The sequence below is a fragment of the Trematomus bernacchii genome, unplaced genomic scaffold (genome assembly GCF_902827165.1).
Source record: "Trematomus bernacchii unplaced genomic scaffold, fTreBer1.1, whole genome shotgun sequence".
Taxonomy (NCBI): Eukaryota; Metazoa; Chordata; class Actinopteri; order Perciformes; family Nototheniidae; genus Trematomus; species Trematomus bernacchii.
The window spans coordinates 2566667-2585760 of NW_022987607.1; the positions used below are offsets into that span (position 1 = coordinate 2566667).

Sequence of the window (19094 nt, forward strand, 5' to 3'; positions counted from 1 at the left end):
GAGAGAGAGAGAGAGAGAGAGAGAGAGAGAAAAAGAGAGTGCTTCCTCTCATTTCTCCCGTGTTATTATCCAAAGTTAGTGTAAACTTGAATAATGTCTTCATTTGAATGTAATAATTATGTTGGTTGTTGTTTGTGGAAGCTTCAGGGAATGAGCATTAACTGAGTTTTAAACATCACTTTAAAAATGGAAGATCCCCATAGGCCCCGCCCACTCGATCGGTATCGGCCGATACTGATTCCGGCGATCGGCCCCAAAATTGGCGATCGGAGCATCCCTAATAATTACAGAGCAGTAAATAACTCCACCTCTTAGCCAACCCTTTTATATTAATTAAGCACTAAATATGCTCAAATGTGTCCACCAAAACCTTTTTTAAAGCTGTATTATATCTGTATATATACATAAATCTTAAGAGTGAAACGGACAAGGTGAATTCCTGTCAAACACCCGGTTCTGAAACCATCTATTCTCAGCATCTCTCCCCACTCCCCAGATTACGTGACCTATTGCTCACGTTGCTCTTGTTCCACGTTTGGCTGATTTTCCTCTCGTTGTGATGAACAAGACGACTGATTGCCAAGTGCTGCTCACAGCGGGGCGTCTCCCACGGCAACAGTGCCACTTCCTGTGCTTGTTTGCCGAAGATAAGCTCGAGTTTGGAAGCAACGCCGGCGTGAATCCTGTTTTGGATTAAAATAGCTTTTTTCTTAGCAGGTTGCTCCCACGGGGATGAGGTCTTTTGTTGTGGTGTTATTATCTTGTTAATGACTAGATCACGTATCATGACTGCAGCTGGGATGATAGTAATATTCCTTAGAACAGGACAGCCCATATAGGGGACTTTACTAATTGATAATATGCCAACTTAAAAATTAACCAAAATGCTGTTATAATGTGAACAAAGTGCAATAATTCAAATTGCATTAAAATACTTTGGGCATTTTCTGACTGCATTTAAAGTAGAATTACAGTAAGCTTTTCAGATCTTAAAATAAACTATATCCAAAACTGTTTTCATTAAGCTTTTTTATTTAAATATTGCTTGCATCAATGAAAAATTAGGTTAAATTGTTTGTATTTCAATTAAAAAAACATTGGAATATTGCCCACTGAACCACTTTCTAGTACCACTATGAAAATAACGATTTTGCTGAAAGAAAACGTGACAAATATAAATGTAAATATGGGATTAAAGTTTACATTCTGATTTAAATAAGGACCCTTAAGGACGTTCAACCTCTTTTAAAAACAGGTTTACTCAAGGCAGTCAATTACTTTCCACATGGGTCTTCTTTGTGCAAAACAGGCCTCCTAAGAATACATATTTGACCAGCTTTTTTAATAGAAATCCCTTCCCATCTGTGGAGAAAATCACAAACAGCCTCCAGCGTTCATGCTTCTGTAATGTCAGAAAGCAGCGAACTGTGTTTCTGTCAATCAATTGGCTCTAATTACAGGAGGAAGGAGCGGTCTCAGGGAAGTAATCAATTTGAAACATTCATTTTTGAAGCTGCATAAATCCATTTTTTGACACCAGTGTGCAGACCTCTCTTAAAGGGGACCTATCATGCAAAATGCACTTTTGTACGTCTTTTATACATGAATATGTGTCCCCGGTGTTCCAGCAAACTAATCATTATCTATTGTTGCTGTTCCAGAGATGCCATTAATTTAACTAACGTCCCTACAGTTTGTAGACCTTGCTTTTTATATGTTAACGACAGCTCATGACACTGGAAATGTCTAACCTCTGAGATACAATAATTGTGATGACATTCAATCTCAATTATCTCTGCTCATTTAGAGTTTTGACAATGGTTCAAACGCATACATTTGCCAATATGTCAGAAACCCCGGCATTTAAACAAGCTGTCAATGACCTTTCTTGAATTCGAGCCTCATTAGCAAAGCATGGCTTGCACCAATTACAAAAGGTTCTAGCACATAGCTTCTAAAAGAAACTGCCCAAACTATATTTGCAGGTCAGAAAAAGTTTCTCAATATCAAAATCAATCGTCCAAATCCAGTTTCAGTTAGGTGCTGTTTACACGGGAACGAAACGGGTTGTATCCGCTACTCTTTCGTATGCCCGTTCGTTTACACGAGGCCGTAATGGAACCGCGGAAACGGACCCCTCAAACGATACCGGGTCCCAAGGTGGATAGATATGCGGTCGGAACGCTCTGGGGGGCCAAGCGGTCCGTGTGTACGTCCTATACGATCATTTTCCTGACAACGATGAAGCCATAGCCCCGCATCTCCCCACCTCTGCTGCTCACTGCTGTAGCATGGTCAGTAGCATGGTCAGTAGCATGGTCAGTAGCATGGTCAGTAGCATGGTCAGTAGCATGGTCAGTAGCATGGTCAGTAGCTACTGACCATGCTACTGACCATGCTACTGATGTTAGTGCAAAATCTACAGCTCCTCTACCACAACCATCAGCAACAAGTGGACATGGAGAACTACATGAACTACATGTCCCTAAATCCACCGCGGAGAATAAACAGAAGGGCAACCATGGCAACCATGCTCGGGGGGTCTTCTTCTGTGCTTTTGGTGTATTTTGTGGCGGAAGTACAGCGCCACTTACAGGCCCGGCATATGTACTACAGCGTCTCCAGCGGTCTCGTGTGAAGGGACACGTTTATTGAGCCGTATCCGTGTGACTTTTTTGATATCGAATTCGGTTTGTTTCTTTTGCGTTTGCATTCCCGTATAAATGGGGCCTAAGTCTCAAAACTATAATTGCTTCGAGTAGCGGCAATAATACCAACCAAGGTTTAAAAGGGTCAATTCATTGTTACATTTGACATTGACAATACTACCACTGGGACTTCACTTATTGATATTATGTCAACTTAAAAATCAACCAAAATTCTATTATAATGTGTTATTTGAGTACATTGTAGACCAAAAGGCTCAATTCATTGTTACATTGATACAGATTTACTATAGTCAACCATGTCTAACATTTATCTCAACCTTTTTATGTGTTTTTTTTGTTGTTGTTGTTGTGCTGTGCTGTGATTTGAACCATATGTTTGTCTATCATGTTAAATGTGTTTGTACTATTAATCTTGTATTATTCTGTAGGGGGGGTTGTCCAAAAAAAATTGACAACCTGCACACCTGTTTTTGTTTGTCTTTGACACTGCAGTGTTTCCCCTACCATTGTCTTGGAGGGGCGCTGCGCCCCGCCGACGGAGCCCCGCCCCCCCCCCTGAAATTGAAGGCGTTTAAAAAATAATATATAATTTTCTTTTTTTTAATAATTTTTTTTTTTTTTTTTATATATATATATATATATATATATATATATATATATATATATATATATATATATATATATATATAGCACCAAATTGCAACTAATCTATATCTACTGTCACTTTTCACATTGAACATGTGCTCTTTTATTACATAAACTAAACTTTCATTTTAAGTTGTGAGTTTAGTGTTTTTGATCCTAAGAAACACTGATGCATTAATCAATAACAATAATCCACGCTCTTCTCTGCTCCAGAGGATTTTTAAAAAAAAATATCCCAATGCCTGCCCCCCCTGCTCAGGCAGCACCCCCCGCTCAGGCAGCAGCCCCCCAAAGCAATCAACCTAGGGGAAACACTGCACTGTATGTGTTGTTTAAGACAAATTAAAATAAAGTAAAAAAATAAATAATAATGCTACCACTGTATGCCCGTTCAACAGCAAAGCCCATAGGGGACTTTACTTATTGATAATATGCTATTATAATGTGTTATCGGAGTACACTTTTTACCAAAGGGGTCAATACTTACATCTGTATATTGTAGATGTTTTGCTCATTCAATGCTCCCTCCCTGTATTGTCAGTTTGTATAATATGCACCTTGTATTTATTTATATTTAGCACAACTTGCATTTCCGGTTGGATACTAACTGCATTTCATTGGCTTGTACCTGTGCTTTGCACAATGACAATAAAGTTGAATCTAATTCATTGTTAAATTTGACCTTGATAATGCTACCACTGCCTGTTCAACAACAAACACACATATCTACATACCGGCTCTCGCTGCGATGAGATGAGTCGTCCGATTGGGATCTTGGGCGTTCAGAACCAGATGTTTTCCGATCTTCGCCCCCAGTGCTTTGGCGTGGTAGTGCTCTCTGGTCCTCTCCATCGGGTAGTTTGTCGGGTAGAGTCCACTGAACACTATCGTCGTTCCCTCCAGTGTTTTACTTTTCAACTCTGGGGCAATCTTGCGCATATCCGGCGTTTCAGATCCCTCCTTCTTCAGGTAGGCTTCGTATCTTGTGTAGTATTCGCCGTGGATCCTTTCCAGAACTTCCTCCAGGTAGATCAAGTGATCGTCCTGGTCGATATCGGTTTCTTCTTCATCTTCTTCCTCCTCGTCCTCCATACTCTGGTCGAGCAGCTCTTCTCCCATTGTGACTCCGGATTGTTCGCTGTTCTGGGACTCGGTCTCTGGTTCACTTTTATCGGGGCAGCCATTTCCCAACTCAGGGTCTGGTGGAAGAACTCCTGAAGGTTCTGCAGATTCAGAACCGGTTTCTCCTTCACTTTTACTGTTACTTTCCACTTCCTTCGCCCCTTCTCCATGGTCTTTCTTGACCTCTTCAGATTTCTTATTCGTCTTGCCTTCACTCTCACTCTCTGGTGTGGAAGGCTTGTTGGTTACGGAGTCATTGTCACTGTCACTGGAAAGGTCAAAGTCCAAGTTATTAGACTCATGGGTCGGCACTGATGAGTTTGAACTCTCCTTCAGCTCTTTTGTAACCAATGTCCTGTTGCTATCATCTTCCTTGACATTTGTACCGTCGCTAACCTGAGTTTCCCTCGACTCTGCGTCAGTCTCCGACCCTTTAACTTTCCCTGACTCGTCCTCCACAACCTCTTTGGGATGTGTCCGTTCATTTGTGGGAACTTCCTGAGGTGTTGTGGACTCTTCCTTGACAGAAATGCTTTGGTCTTTCGTCTTTTTCCTGGGTCCGTTATTCTGTTCTTCGGCACCAAGAGTCCCTTCTGTGCTCTCCGCCGATCGACTTGACGCACCTCCTGCTGGAAACAAGACAAAAGTTATTACAAAACATTCAGAGAAACACGCTTCAAAAGCTATTTTATGAGTAACAGCTAGGGATGCTCCGATCGCCAATTTTGGGGCCGATCGCCGGAATCAGTATCGGCCAATACCGATCGCCGATCCGATCGAGTGGGCGGGGCCTATGGGGATCTTCCATTTAAAGTGATGTTTAAAACTCAGTTAATGCTCATTCACTGGCGCTACAACAACCAACATCATTATTACATTCAAATGAAGACATTATTCAAGTTTACATTAACTTTGGAAAATAACACGGGAGAAATTAGCGGAGGCGCTCTCTTTTCCTCTCTCCCTCCCCTGACAGCCGGTTCCTATCCGTCTCATGCAGCTCACTGATCCAGTAATGAGTGACCCGACAGTGAAGAATAAATATATGTATAACTAGTTTAGCTTGTTCCAGAGGTAGATCAAATAGCTAAGTGTGTTAGGTCTATCTCTTATGGCGCATTTCCACTACACGGTCGGCCTCGGCCACGCTCGGTACGGCTTGGCCGCGTTGGGCCTTAACAGGGCCGACTCACTTCATGCTGCGCTTCCATTACAGTTTAGGAACTGGGGTAGTTACTATAGTAACGCAGTGTAGGCGGAGCCGTGACGTCATCTTCAATGAGAACTCCAGAAAAACAACACAGCCGTTAGCTGTTAGCACTCAGAGCTCACAGCTCCTTATATATGTTCAGAAACTAGACAAAAGTTAAACAAGTACAAACCACAGACTGCCTGTGTCATGGTGAATACAGTCGCTGCTTTATTTATGTCTGTATAGGCCGTTGTTGTGAGTGTGGACGGTCGGAGCATATACTGCGTTAGCTTAGCCAATCTCCATCTAGAAAAACACGCATTTCAAAAGGTTTTTCGCCTGCCGTCTGTCTGCAGACTTGACAAAGCATTAATTCATGGTTTTTACTAACCGGTATCAGTATGTTGTTACTTCATCATTTAGAAACGTGTATTACAATTAAATCACGGTCAAATATGTCCATCTTGTTGTAGCCCCCTTGCCAGCGCTCCTCTCTCTAGTTTAGCATACTCAGCCCGACTCAGCCCTGTTTGTTGGCCCCGATAGAACCACAATTTTGTCGGGCCAGAAAAGAGGGCCGGGCCGGGCCGTGACTAGGCCTAGTGGAAGCGCAACCAAAAACGGGCATGGCACGACACAGCACGCTTAAAGCGAGCTCCGCGCTGTAGTGGAAATGCGCCATTAGTGTGTGTTTCGCTCCGCTCACCGGTCCGTCACAGCGGGTGGAGCTGCAGGATTTCTGCTTCACACACGTTGCTTACCGCTATTTTACTGTCATTTTCGGACACCTAAAAATACTGCCAGAGTGGTGAAGCCATTTTGGCGAGCTTGTTTTGCCGCGCACAGAGAACAGTGTCATGTATTTTACATCATGTGATCGGCTCTCACGATCGGCCTTTATAGAGAGCACCAATCGATCGGCAGAGAGTGAATATCGGCGGCCGATCGATCGGAGCACCCCTAGTAACAGCTACAGTTTAAAGGATTCTGGAGCAAAGCAGGCCTAATCAGATAATCCCCATCCTGACACTAATGGAGCGCCAAAGGGTTCAATATTAGACAAATGACAATGAAATAATTTTCACCTGGATAAATATATCTAAATGAAAAGGTATTTGAGAATCAGTCAAACTTCATTAATCCCAGAATATTTTCATATTAACATAGTTTATAGGACTTCATTAACCACTTAAAATGCACTTTTTCGTAAGTTTGCTTTTACAAATAACACCTAATGTCCCTTTTGTGTCACCTGTAACTACTCTTTGTTAGTTTTGGGGTCCCAATACTAAATAATCTTTACCCCCACTGACCTATAATGGTAATATAAGACTGATTTTGCAAAGTCACAACATAAAAAGTACAAATCTGCATCCCATATCCAGTTAGATCATAGGCAATCCCTTTTTTTTGTGGTTTTCTTTAAGCAAAGTTTAGTTTGTGACAACCTTGCTAGCAGTAAAGGTTATGGCCCTCTTCACGATGTACTTTATCGCATCAATAGATACTTGAGGGTCTGTAACCCTGTGATTATAAACCTTTTAGTAATAACCTTCCTATCATTTCACACTAGTAGTTTCTGTTCCCGGAGGATAACCCAGACTCGGGAAGAAATGCTCATGTTGGCAGAAAACTCTGCAGAAATCTCCCTCTAAGGCAAATCTGAGTCCTCTGGGTACAGCGAGTCATTCCAGTGCATGTGATACTATTTTAGCGAGGATTTAAAATTCTGTAGCCAACTCTAATCCATGAGACGTGTGGAGGTACAAATACTGAAAAAGTCAAACTTGTCAATCAGAATGAAGGTGCTTGGAGGAAAGCATCGTTCCATTTTAATATAGTAAGATGAAAAGTATTAGGTACTAGATAAACTATTCCATCAGTGATAATAAGAGTAGTGTTGCTACATGGCTGGATGGATAGGAAAGGGCTGTAATTAGAGATGTCCCGATCCGATCACGTGATCGGGGATCGGAGCCGATCACGTGATTTTCAAAAGATCGGAATCGGGAGGAAAATATCGGGGATCGGGATTTTTTTTTTTTTTTTTTTATAAAATATTTGTATTATTTTATTTAATGTTACAAAACAAAAATGACCATGTTCACGTCTTAAAGTCATCCTGAGGCCTTAGTTTTGGTTTAAAATGACACAACATCATGTATGTGTTGCTTCTTTTGGGCTTGTTTTCATCGACCTGGTTGCTTATTTCTCTCAAATCTGGCAACAGAGTGGGCGCAGTGTCTAATAGTAGCAGTAAGCTAACAAGAGGCTTCGTTCAGCTGGTGCCTCGGGAGTCGGGACAGAGAAAATGTCAGGAGTTTGGAAGTATTATAAAATTGAAAGCAAAGGCAGTGTAACAGCCAGATGCAATGTTTGCAAGGCGGAGGTTCCGCGTGGTGGAAAGAACAGAGCTACGTTCAACACGACCAATCTAATACAAACACCAACAACAACACGACGAGTACACAGCGGCCACTCAGGTAACGGCACTGAAACAACCGACACTTTCAGAGACTTTTAAAAGGAAAGAGAAACTGCCCCAGAACAGTGAAAAGGCCAAAACAATAACAGCCAAGATAGCTGAATTCATCGCGTTGGATGACCAGCCGTTATCTGTTACCTTTTTTTTCTCTTAATGCATTGCATAAAGATCGGATCGGGAAAAATCGGTATCGGCAGATTGTCAAAATCAAATGATCGGAATCGGATCGGGAGCAAAAAAAGGTGATCGGGACATCCCTAGCTGTAATAATAATAATAATAATTAGAGGAGTAATCTGTTAGACGTGCATTGTTTGCAGCATCTCAATATCTTTTTACTATCGTCTTTACATCGGTCATGCGTAGATTCTTATATTAAACTATATATTACACGTCACTGCTTCTTTGTGCACTCCTGGTTAGATGCTACTTGCATTTCGTTGTCTAGGTACTTGTACAATGTAAGGACAATAGAGTTGTATCTAATTAAGTCTACTCAAGAGGAGCTGACAATCTACATGGTAGTTTTTGATATACCGGTAGCTAGTTGTGTATGCGTACTAAACATTCACTTGAACATCTGGAGTTAACTGCACACAAGACTTCTGAAAATGTCTTGTTTCATGCAATTATAAAAATGTAAACAAATATTTGCACGGCTGCATCGCTCTTTAGATCTTGCCGACAGCATGGAGCTACGCTGCAGTGATGCGCTTCTGTATTTACAGAAAGAAACCAAGTGCAAAGATGTATTTTATGCATCAATAGAAGGCCCCTTGCTGAGACTGGCAGCTGTTATTATAACATGTAATCAGCACGACCACGACTTCTCACTAATTGATGAGACAGCCTGAGAGTGGGTGTAAATGAGAAGGTCCTACAAAAAGGTCTCTAAGGAGATTCACTGCCTGGCTCCAAGCAGCTTGTTTCCTGCTCTGATCATTTACAATTGTTTTTCAATTGTATTTGTTTATTCCACACATGGCAGTTAATTTAAAACAAAACATGGTAACACTTTATTTTAAGGTACACAAATTCACCATCAACTAGTTGTTCATAGTTAACATGCATATTAGGAGTATATTGGCTCTTTATTAGTCATTATAAAACGGACAAGTAAAATCAAGCAATCTGATTGGTTCTTAGCCGTGGTATACTGAGCGTATACCACGGGTAGAATTGTAAGTTACTTTTCACAACAAGTCAGTATCCCTCCGCGTCTGAGATAAACAGTATACAGTTGGGCTGAAAAGCAAACTGCAGGCAGTTTGCTTTTCAAACTGGAACAAGAAAGCAGCGGAGAAGTAACGGGGCAGAAACCCCCCTTTTTACGCAACGGTCCAGACATAGACATCAAACGGCACAAACATATTCAGTGTGCAGTTCCTTTGGCATTAGGGCAGGGACATCTAGATACTTTCCAATGTTTGACATAATGAATTGTGCTACTTTTAAAGCAAGCAACGATGTTTTCAGATCTGTAATCAAAAGGTCCGCAAAAACATTTAAGATTAACTTCGAGGGGGGGGGGGGGGGGGGTCTTACTATGGAGGAGTGGATTGAGGAGTGCCTATCTCCAGAACAAAAAGCACCTAAACGACGACATGTAGATCTACGTGAAGAGCAGGTCGACCAACTGGAAAAGTATCACCATTCAAAAGCTTTCTGATGCGGGTCTTGAAGCAAAGCAGAGAAATTATGACCGTTAGTGGCCACAGGTGCAAAAGCTCTCTCCAGAGCTACTGGAAGCCGAATCTCGGGGACCGGAGCAAGTGGAGCAATATTCTCGCCACACCAAGCAACAGCCTCGAACAACCTCAGCCTATACAAGTAACCACGTAAGCCATGCTACTGATGCTGGACAGTTTTTCAGTGGCTGCACAATAAACGGCAACATACACATTAATGTAAATAAATAGCCAAATAATGGATCAACGCTCTCTGTCTAATATGTTCGCTAGCTGTTGTTAGTGTTGTTGCATAGCAACCACCTCGCACTATGTTTTGTGCAGAAGGCAACAGAGGGACTATTTTATTTTGAACATCATTATTTAATAATAACAACTATTTAAATTAGAGTGTGTAATTTTCATTCATATTGCCACACTTGGTAACCGTTTTATAAAAGCAATAGCTCACTTCAGGCCGTGATATATGCTCATTATATCACAGCTAAGGGGCGTGGTTCGGCCCTCCGCTTCGCATCGGGCCGAACCACGCCCCTTAGCTGTGATATAATGAGCATATACCACGGCCTGTCGTGAGCTATTGCTTAATTATAAAACACTTATTAATGCCTTATTCTACATGCCCATATTCTGCAAGTAATAGCCATGAGAGTTTTAACCTCAATAACCCTCTAATTAGTGCTGATTTCAGGCAAGTAAGGAAGTTTTGGTCTTAACCAATTAACCCCTGAGCCTGTTTTTCAGGCCTCAGGCTCGAAAATGACATGCCCAGAACAAATGACTATAACTTCACTTCTAAAAGGGGTACATTAATAATCTTTTTTCTCAAAGCAATGATAAACCTGTGAGTTGGATGTAGAAAAGTCAGAATCAATATAGATGTTTTTTATTTTAAAGTAAATTCAGATTGAACATAGTAAAAAAATGTAAATTATAGTGTCCGTCCAAAAAATAAACCATGACTTAAAGTGAAAACCACCCTTGAATGATGGGATGGTAGACTAAAAGCTTTAGGAATCCAAAGTACAACATATAATAAGTACCCTGTATCAAGATTGATGCAAAACAAGTGACATTTTAACTTTTTAGAGAGGTTTAGAAAAAGAAAAACACTTCTGGGGTCATTTGGGTGCATTTTCCATATCTCTGGAACCCATTGGTCGATTTTGATGATTGACACCTCTTTTGAACCGTTAGAGCCAATAGGATCGAAGGGAAGTTCCTAAATCCACCTACACGTTACCAAATAAGGAGTGAGAGTGATGCGCACGCAGCTTGCCCAAACCGAAAGCTATGTTACGCTCTGAAAACTGAAAACTGAAAACTAGGTTATAGCCATAAATATGAAGATGGATTATCAGTAATCATTTCAAAGTGACACAGAGACATTGGATTAACCTTCAGCAACGTTTTGATCGTTTTAATGCCATTGAACACGACTTTTGATCAGAAAAACAGCAAAGGTAAGACATATTTGCCGTTTTGGCTCCGTAAAGCTACGTGGTGTGTTGTCTGGGTTTGCCTTCGCTGCCCTGAGTTTTAATCGCACAGTGGTGATACTAATACCGCTAGAATCTGTGGAATCTCAGCTTTAAATCTGATATCTTGTGCAGATCCGATAAGTAATAAAGTATACCGTGAGTTCTGTGCTAAGTGCTTTAGCATTTCTTCGCTCAGGGCTAATTCAGAGGCTCTGCGTTAGACTTGTTTTGTTTCGGTAAAAATTGTTCATATCGTCTGATAGCCGAGTTTCTTCCCGTTAAGTGGGTATGACACATTCATAGGTTGTTAAATGTTAAGAAGCCCTCAGACGCTGTTCTTACAGACCAAATAATAATGAAGAGACACAGTCAATATGCAAATAAAAGAAACTATTATAAATCGTAAAAAAATGGCACAATTTAAAACGACTTCAATTATGGGATATAGCAATCGACCAATGGATTATTTTTCTCTGTCCTTTAAGATGGACTTGAATTCCCCCATAGTGATCCAATCGGACAGTTTCAGCTCCTTCTGTATTATTCCAAGCAGAAAGGGCAGCATGATAATGAAGAGAACAACACTGCGAGTCCAACTCAGAGGGACGTACAGAGGTGGAAGTATGGGAGGCTTCACTCTATAACACGGCGCGTTTGATTCATGATGAGAGGTGTGTGGGCTCATCATGTAACTCAGCATGCTGGCTGCACAGTGACACAGTGTTGATGACTGTTCACTGCCGCCTCACTGACTCTCTGTAATGCACCATGTGACACAGGCGCCTAATAGAGACATCATTTATATCTTCTACATACAGCACGTCAGTCAATAAAGATGCATGGAATACTTCTGAATAATGTTTAGAGCCGTTCTGTCGTTTTTAAAATGTATTTAAGTATGCTTACACATTACTGTACAACACAGGCATTGAGGGAGAAGACCATTACTTTAGCAAAACCCCACAGGGCACTTTTAGGTTTGTTTTAGATGATGTCGATGTGTAGCCACATGTATTTATAAAAGACAGATTTGTAGTGCCTTGTTAAAAATGTACTCATATCTACACTATCCACTATAGCAGGGGTGTCAAACTCAAGGCCCGGGGGCCAAATCCGGCCCGCGACTTCATTTCATGTGGCCCCACAAGAGCTTGCAAAGAATATAATATGTTTATTATACGGTTACATGCTACTTTACAGAAGCACGTTGCCCATAAACTACATGTCCCACAATGCATCTCAAATGTGACTTTTTTTCTCAGAATTTGTCTTTTTTTTTCAAAATATGCTTTTTTTCTTAGAATTTTCCTTTTTCTCAGAATTAGATTTTTTTTTTCAAAATGTCACTTATTTTTTTTTGTTTTGCCAGAATTTCGCCTTTCTTTTTAAATCATTTTGTGACATTCTTACTGAAGAGACTTGCAATTATTTGCCCTAGACTTCTGCTTTCAGACGTAGTTAATTATGAAGTTATTACCCTATCCGATGATAATCCAATGCAGAGGCAATATTGTAATATAATAATACATACATTATTAAGCATATTATGTATTTTTATATAGTCTCAAAGTTACAACCGGCCCTTTGAGTGCAACCATAATGCTGATGTGGCCCGTGATGAAATTGAGTTTGACACCCCTGCACTATGGTAATGTGTCGTCTTTTAATGGAATACTATACTGAGATATTGTGATACATAACTGCGTCATCTATATTAATAACATTAAAGCAAGGAGAGGGTTCTGTCTGCAATAGAAAGAAATGTGTAAAAGGTCAAAAAAACAATCAAAATATCGTTTTAAATAAATAGTTGTTTTCTAACAGCAGTGTGCAGGGTTTTCTTCATGCATTGATTCGTTCAGATTTATTCTTTCATTTCTAAAACCAGTGTAGATATGGAATAAATGAGTATTTGAAAAAGCAATATGTTGGGTTTTGAATTGCGGGGTAGTATGACACACTCTGGCCCAATTCCAATCCTCCCCCCTCCCCCTCCCACTCCCCCTCCCCCCTATATTTACAGACTGTTACAAAAACTACGAAGCTTATAAACATCAGGTTTAAAACTAAAAGAGCTTTACAAAAAAGATGTTTGGAGTTTTATTTGAGTTATTAATTTAAATGTTTTGTCAAAGAGATGCTGATTTGAAACCGTTGTTACATACAGTGACGGCATTTCCTGTTTCTGCCGGAGAGAGGGGAGTTTGTCCCAAAGCTTGCCGCTGTATTTACTCCCTCCATCTGACAGGAGGGAGCCTTGTTGAGCTGCGAGTGTCACTTCGTCACGGAGGGGGAGTGGGTAGGGTGTGATTTGGAATTGGGCCTCACTGACTCTCTTTAATACGCCATGTGACGGAGGCGCCTAATAGAGCCATCATTTAAACCTTCTATACAGAGTTTCCGTTACATGTGACAGACAAGAAGAGTATGTGACAGACAAGAATAGTATGTGACGGACAAGAAGAGTATGTGACAGACAAGAAGAGTATGTGACAGACAAGAAGAGTATGTGACAGACAAGAAGAGTATGTGACGGACAAGAAGAGTATGTGACAGACAAGAAGAGTATGTGACAGACAAGAAGAGTATGTGACAGACAAGAAGAGTATGTGACAGACAAGAAGAGTATGTGACAGACAAGAAGAGCATGTGACAGACAAGAAGGGTATGTGACAGACAAGAATAGTCAATTCTAATGTCTAACACGTGGAGAAAGAGATGTCCTGTATGGGTTGATTGTGCGTTGATCTGTTGGTAATGCCTCGGGGTTCCGGTGGGCATGTAAACAAATGCATAATGCTGCGCTATACTTTGCGGCCTCACCCGGTTGCATAGCGACGCTTATTGTTGAGGTGTCTTTTAATAAGCAGGTAGTCATATCATTAGCTAGAACTAGCTAGATCTGATCGATATGGACATAAACGTGAGTGAAATCTGACGAGAGAGAGAGATCAGCTGCTGCTGACGAGTCGACACGCAGCTCTGCATGATCACCTGCAGCGGTGAGCGGAGCAACACACACTTCAGGTTAGAAAATCACACGTAGCTATTTTAGTTACCTCTCAAACTACCTAAACTAGTTATAGATATGTTTAGTTTTACTGTCGGGTCACTCATTACTGGATCCGCGAGCTGCATGATACTGGCGGGCTGTCAGGAGAGAGAGAGCGCTCCGTTTATTATTCCCGTGTTATTATAAGTTACTGAACACTTTTGAATAATGTAGTTAATCTACTATAATTAGTTTGTTTAATATCGAATCATATCAATTTGTTTTAAAGCTCAATACATAACAAAGAAGACCTTTGACCGGCACTGTTCTCATTTTGTCCAGAAGATTTCAAATTTAACGGACATGTTGACCGGCAAAAAAAGATTCTAACGGAAACTCTGCTTCTATTGAGTATATATGTATATATATATATATATATATATATATATATATATATATATATATATATATATATATACATATACAGCACGTCAGTCAATAAAGATGCATGGAATAAATGAGTATTTGAAAAAGCAATACTTTGGATTTTGAATGGCAGGGAAGTATATAGGATAGATAAGACAGATAGGAGGAATTGGGTTACATATTGTGATTTAAAAAAAGGTGTCTGTTATCATCTGGCCGGGGATCAACAGCTGGAAATGAGCAATGTTGGCTCAAGCTAATGTTTTGTGTGACCGTTGATCAATGGGGACTGTCCACAACACTATAAACAAATAAACTAAACTTAACCAGTATAGACATTTTGTTTTTTTAAGTGAACAATAATAAACAGATTATATTAGGTGAAATACATTGATTGATGAACAGCATTCCCAATTTAAACTTCATACATTGCGTTGACATTTTCCACCGTTTTTTTCCTCTTTTTGCATTTCACTTGATGTCAGAGTGTCAGTGAGATGCAGTTCAGTAAACTCTGTCCCTCTATTTCCAACTATGAGCTGGACTGTGGGACATTCTGCACTATAAACTCATAACTGCAGGCAGAGATTAGGGAAGCTAACAGTGGCTTTCAAAGCGCAGTGTGCACAGAACTGGAAACTGTTCCGTTCATGCTGGCCCCTTTAGACCCTCAGTGTTGCATAAACCGAAAACGGAAAGTTTGTCCTCACAGAGTCTTCCTACAAAAGAAGTTTGTGGGCACTGACTGGAGGAGCCAAATGCTACTCAGCCTGAGCTCATTATTTGCACTATAGAGAGGTGAAGTCCCTCCCTTTCCAGTTGAGCTCCATGGGACCTTATTTCTGAAAAAGTATGTATTGAAGTCAATGGAGAGAGAAAGATTATCTTTCGATCCCGAATTGTGCCACGAATTACACATATGATGTTTGTCAATTTAAAAGATAATTTTGCAAGTAAAAAAAATAAAAATGTGTCGTAAAACTGTGAAGTAACACTTTTCTTTGTGTGAAACCGCTCAATGAACTCCATCTCCCGTCTCGCACCACACACCCAGACGGCCGTCACGTTGGCACATTTCACTTCTTTCTTTCAGAATGAGGCGGAAAGTATTAAAAGAGGTGAAAATCACTCCAAGTCTGGGCATGTTGAGAGCTGTACATACACACAAGGGGAGTTAGTCGGTTCCTAAGAGCCAGCATGCGGGACCGGGACTCTGGGATTTGTAGTCTTTCTAGTTGAGTATTTTTCATAGTCTTATATTTCAACAGTTTTACGACAAACTGTGACTTTTTTTGACATGGAAATTATTTTTTAAGATTGACAAACATCATGTGTAATTCGTGGCACAATTCAAACGGGATTGAGAGATAAGTTTTCTCTCCCCATTGACTTCCAATACATAATTTTTCCGAAATAAGGTCCCATGAGGTCCACGGAAAGGGAGGGACTTCGCCTCTCTATTATTATTTGTTCACGTCACTTTTATTTGTTTGTTGAGCACTTCTGGTAATTTGGTTTGTGTATATGTCACCTGCTTCATGTTGAGTGTGGATAACAGAGGGTGAGCTTGTGCTGTCATTTTGATTTTGTTTATTAAATATGGTCAAACTATCTTACTTCAATATGGACTTTCTCTTTGAAAACGCGTCGCAGCTCATAGCCGAGCTTAGCCTCTCGGCGACTCAAACTGAGCTGGAAATTGAGCCGCCACACTGACCTTTCTTTGCCAATTGAGCCTCCCTGGACCCGGGGGGAGCGTTGATATCCCCCGTTCCCTGGAAGTAGATGTACTTCTTCACAGTGATGAGGTTAGGGGCGAACTTCCACACGTCCTCTCGGTCGTCGATTATAGAGACCATGGAGTCGCCACAGGGGAAAAGATTCCTGTCAGGGGGAAAAAAACACAAAACAGCTGAGTTTATAATCACTGCAAGGTTGTTATTTATCTGTACGTGGCAGATTTGAAAATCAATTACTTTCTTATAAGTGAAGCGGACAGAGAAAAAAAATGATGCTACCATTTCTGCTCGTCTACATTTAAGAGGACATATTCTGCTCATTTTCAGGTTCATATCAGTATGTAGTGTCTCTACTTTAAAGAGTCCTCTCCTGCTGATGTTCAGGTGTATATCAGTATGTAGTGTCTCTACTTTAAAGAGTCCTCTCCTGCTGATGTTCAGGTGTATATCAGTATGTAGTGTCTCTACTTTAAAGAGTCCTCTCCTGCTGATGTTCAGGTGTATATCAGTATGTAGTGTCTCTACTTTAAAGAGTCCTCTCCTGCTGATGTGCAGGTGTATATCAGTATGTAGTGTCTCTACTTTAAAGAGTCCTCTCCTGCTGATGTGCAGGTGTATATCAGTATGTAGTGTCTCTACTTTAAAGAGTCCTCTCCTGCTGATGTTCAGGTGTATATCAGTATGTAGTGTCTCTACTTTAAAGAGTCCTCTCCTGCTGATGTTCAGGTGTATATCAGTATGTAGTGTCTCTACTTTAAAGAGTCCTCTCCTGCTGATGTTCAGGTGTATATCAGTATGTAGTGTCTCTACTTTAAAGAGTCCTGCTGATGTTCAGGTGTATATCAGTATGTAGTGTCTCTACTTTAAAGAGTCCTCTCCTGCTGATGTTCAGGTGTATATCAGTATGTAGTGTCTCTACTTTAAAGAGTCCTCTGCTGCTGATGTTCAGGTGTATATCAGTATGTAGTGTCTCTACTTTAAAGAGTCCTCTCCTGCTGATGTTCAGGTGTATATCAGTATGTAGTGTGTCCACTTTAAAGAGTCCTCTCCTGCTGATGTTCAGGTGTATATCAGTATGTAGTGTCTCTACTTTAAAGAGTCCTCTCCTGCTGATGTTCAGGTGTATATCAGTATGTAGTGTCTCTACTTTAAAGAGTCCTCTCCTGCTGATGTTCAGGTGTATATCAGTATGTAGTGTCTCTACTTTAAAGAGTCCTGCTGATGTTCAGGTGTATATCAGTATGTAGTGTCTCTACTTTAAAGAGTCCTCCCCTGCTGATGTTCAGGTGTATATCAGTATGTAGTGTCTCTACTTTAAAGAGTCCTCTGCTGCTGATGTTCAGGTGTATATCAGTATGTAGTGTCTCTACTTTAAAGAGTCCTCTCCTGCTGATGTTCAGGTGTATATCAGTATGTAGTGTCTCTACTTTAAAGAGTCCTCTCCTGCTGATGTTCAGGTGTATATCAGTATGTAGTGTCTCTACTTTAAAGAGTCCTCTCCTGCTGATGTTCAGGTGTATATCAGTATGTAGTGTCTCTACTTTAAAGAGTCCTCTCCTGCTGATGTTCAGGTGTATATCAGTATGTAGTGTCTCTACTTTAAAGAGTCCTCTCCTGCTGATGTTCAGGTGTATATCAGTATGTAGTGTCTCTACTTTAAAGAGTCCTCTCCTGCTGATGTTCAGGTGTATATCAGTATGTAGTGTCTCTACTTTAAAGAGTCCTCTCCTGCTGATGTTCAGGTGTATATCAGTATGTAGTGTCTCTACTTTAAAGAGTCCTCTCCTGCTGATGTTCAGGTGTATATCAGTATGTAGTGTCTCTACTTTAAAGAGTCCTCTCCTGCTGATGTTCAGGTGTATATCAGTATGTAGTGTCTCTACTTTAAAGAGTCCTCTCCTGCTGATGTTCAGGTGTATATCAGTATGTAGTGTCTCTACTTTAAAGAGTCCTCTCCTGCTGATGTTCAGGTGTATATCAGTATGTCGTGTCTCTACTTTAAAGAGTCCTCTCCTGCTGATGTGCAGGTGTATAAAACAGCTTATCCCCGCTGTTTTTAAGAAGCCAATAGACATGAAAGCAGAGAGACCAAAATAAATAACGGAAGCTTTTGGCATATATATTTAAATTGCTATGCACCCTGGAAACACTTTCTTATCATTTATTATGTAATATTTTCAAGACATTCTTTTTAGTTTTACAGCTTGATGAAACCTTTTTGTTTGACGTCAGCCATTATAGATAATACGTGTGTGTGGTACTGTTTGTGGTTTGTTTTCAAAATGTTAAAGTTCCTTATTTTTAAACTGAAACTCGCACTACTGTTCAAAAATAATTAACAACCAACCTGGAATTATGCATTTGGGACTTTTTTTTTTGCTTTTTCTTGTTGTACCGAACCCGTACAGAACCGTGACCCCCAAACCGAGGTACGTACAGAACCGTGAATTCTGTGAACCGTTACACCCCTACTATTTAGTGTCTCTACTTCATGTCTCCATGCTTTAATGTTCAAAAAGCTCTTTATTTTTCTCATACTGCCTTTGCCCTCTGTCTGAAACTCCCTCTGGAAGGACATGTTTGCCTTTGCAGACCATTTACATGCACACAAATCTATATCACACACTACAGGAAAGGGAAAGCCTCAAAAAGCCTC

The 19094-nt window shown here is 40.5% G+C and overlaps 1 protein-coding gene across 2 annotated transcripts in view; it reads right to left on the reverse strand.

Annotated features, from left to right (window-relative positions):
- The window catches only part of ctdp1 (CTD (carboxy-terminal domain, RNA polymerase II, polypeptide A) phosphatase, subunit 1), a 110792-nt gene that overhangs the window by 81865 nt on the left and 9833 nt on the right, over positions 1–19094 (reverse strand). The window contains exons 7-8 of one of the 2 annotated variants that reach the window (XM_034131124.1): positions 16417–16583; positions 4049–5062 (exon numbers count right to left, since the gene is read on the reverse strand). In XM_034131124.1, coding sequence (XP_033987015.1) covers positions 4049–5062; positions 16417–16583 — 1181 coding nt within the window. Of the gene's footprint in view, positions 1–4048; positions 5066–16416; positions 16584–19094 lie in introns of both variants that reach the window. The other variant, XM_034131123.1, reaches the window with a different exon arrangement.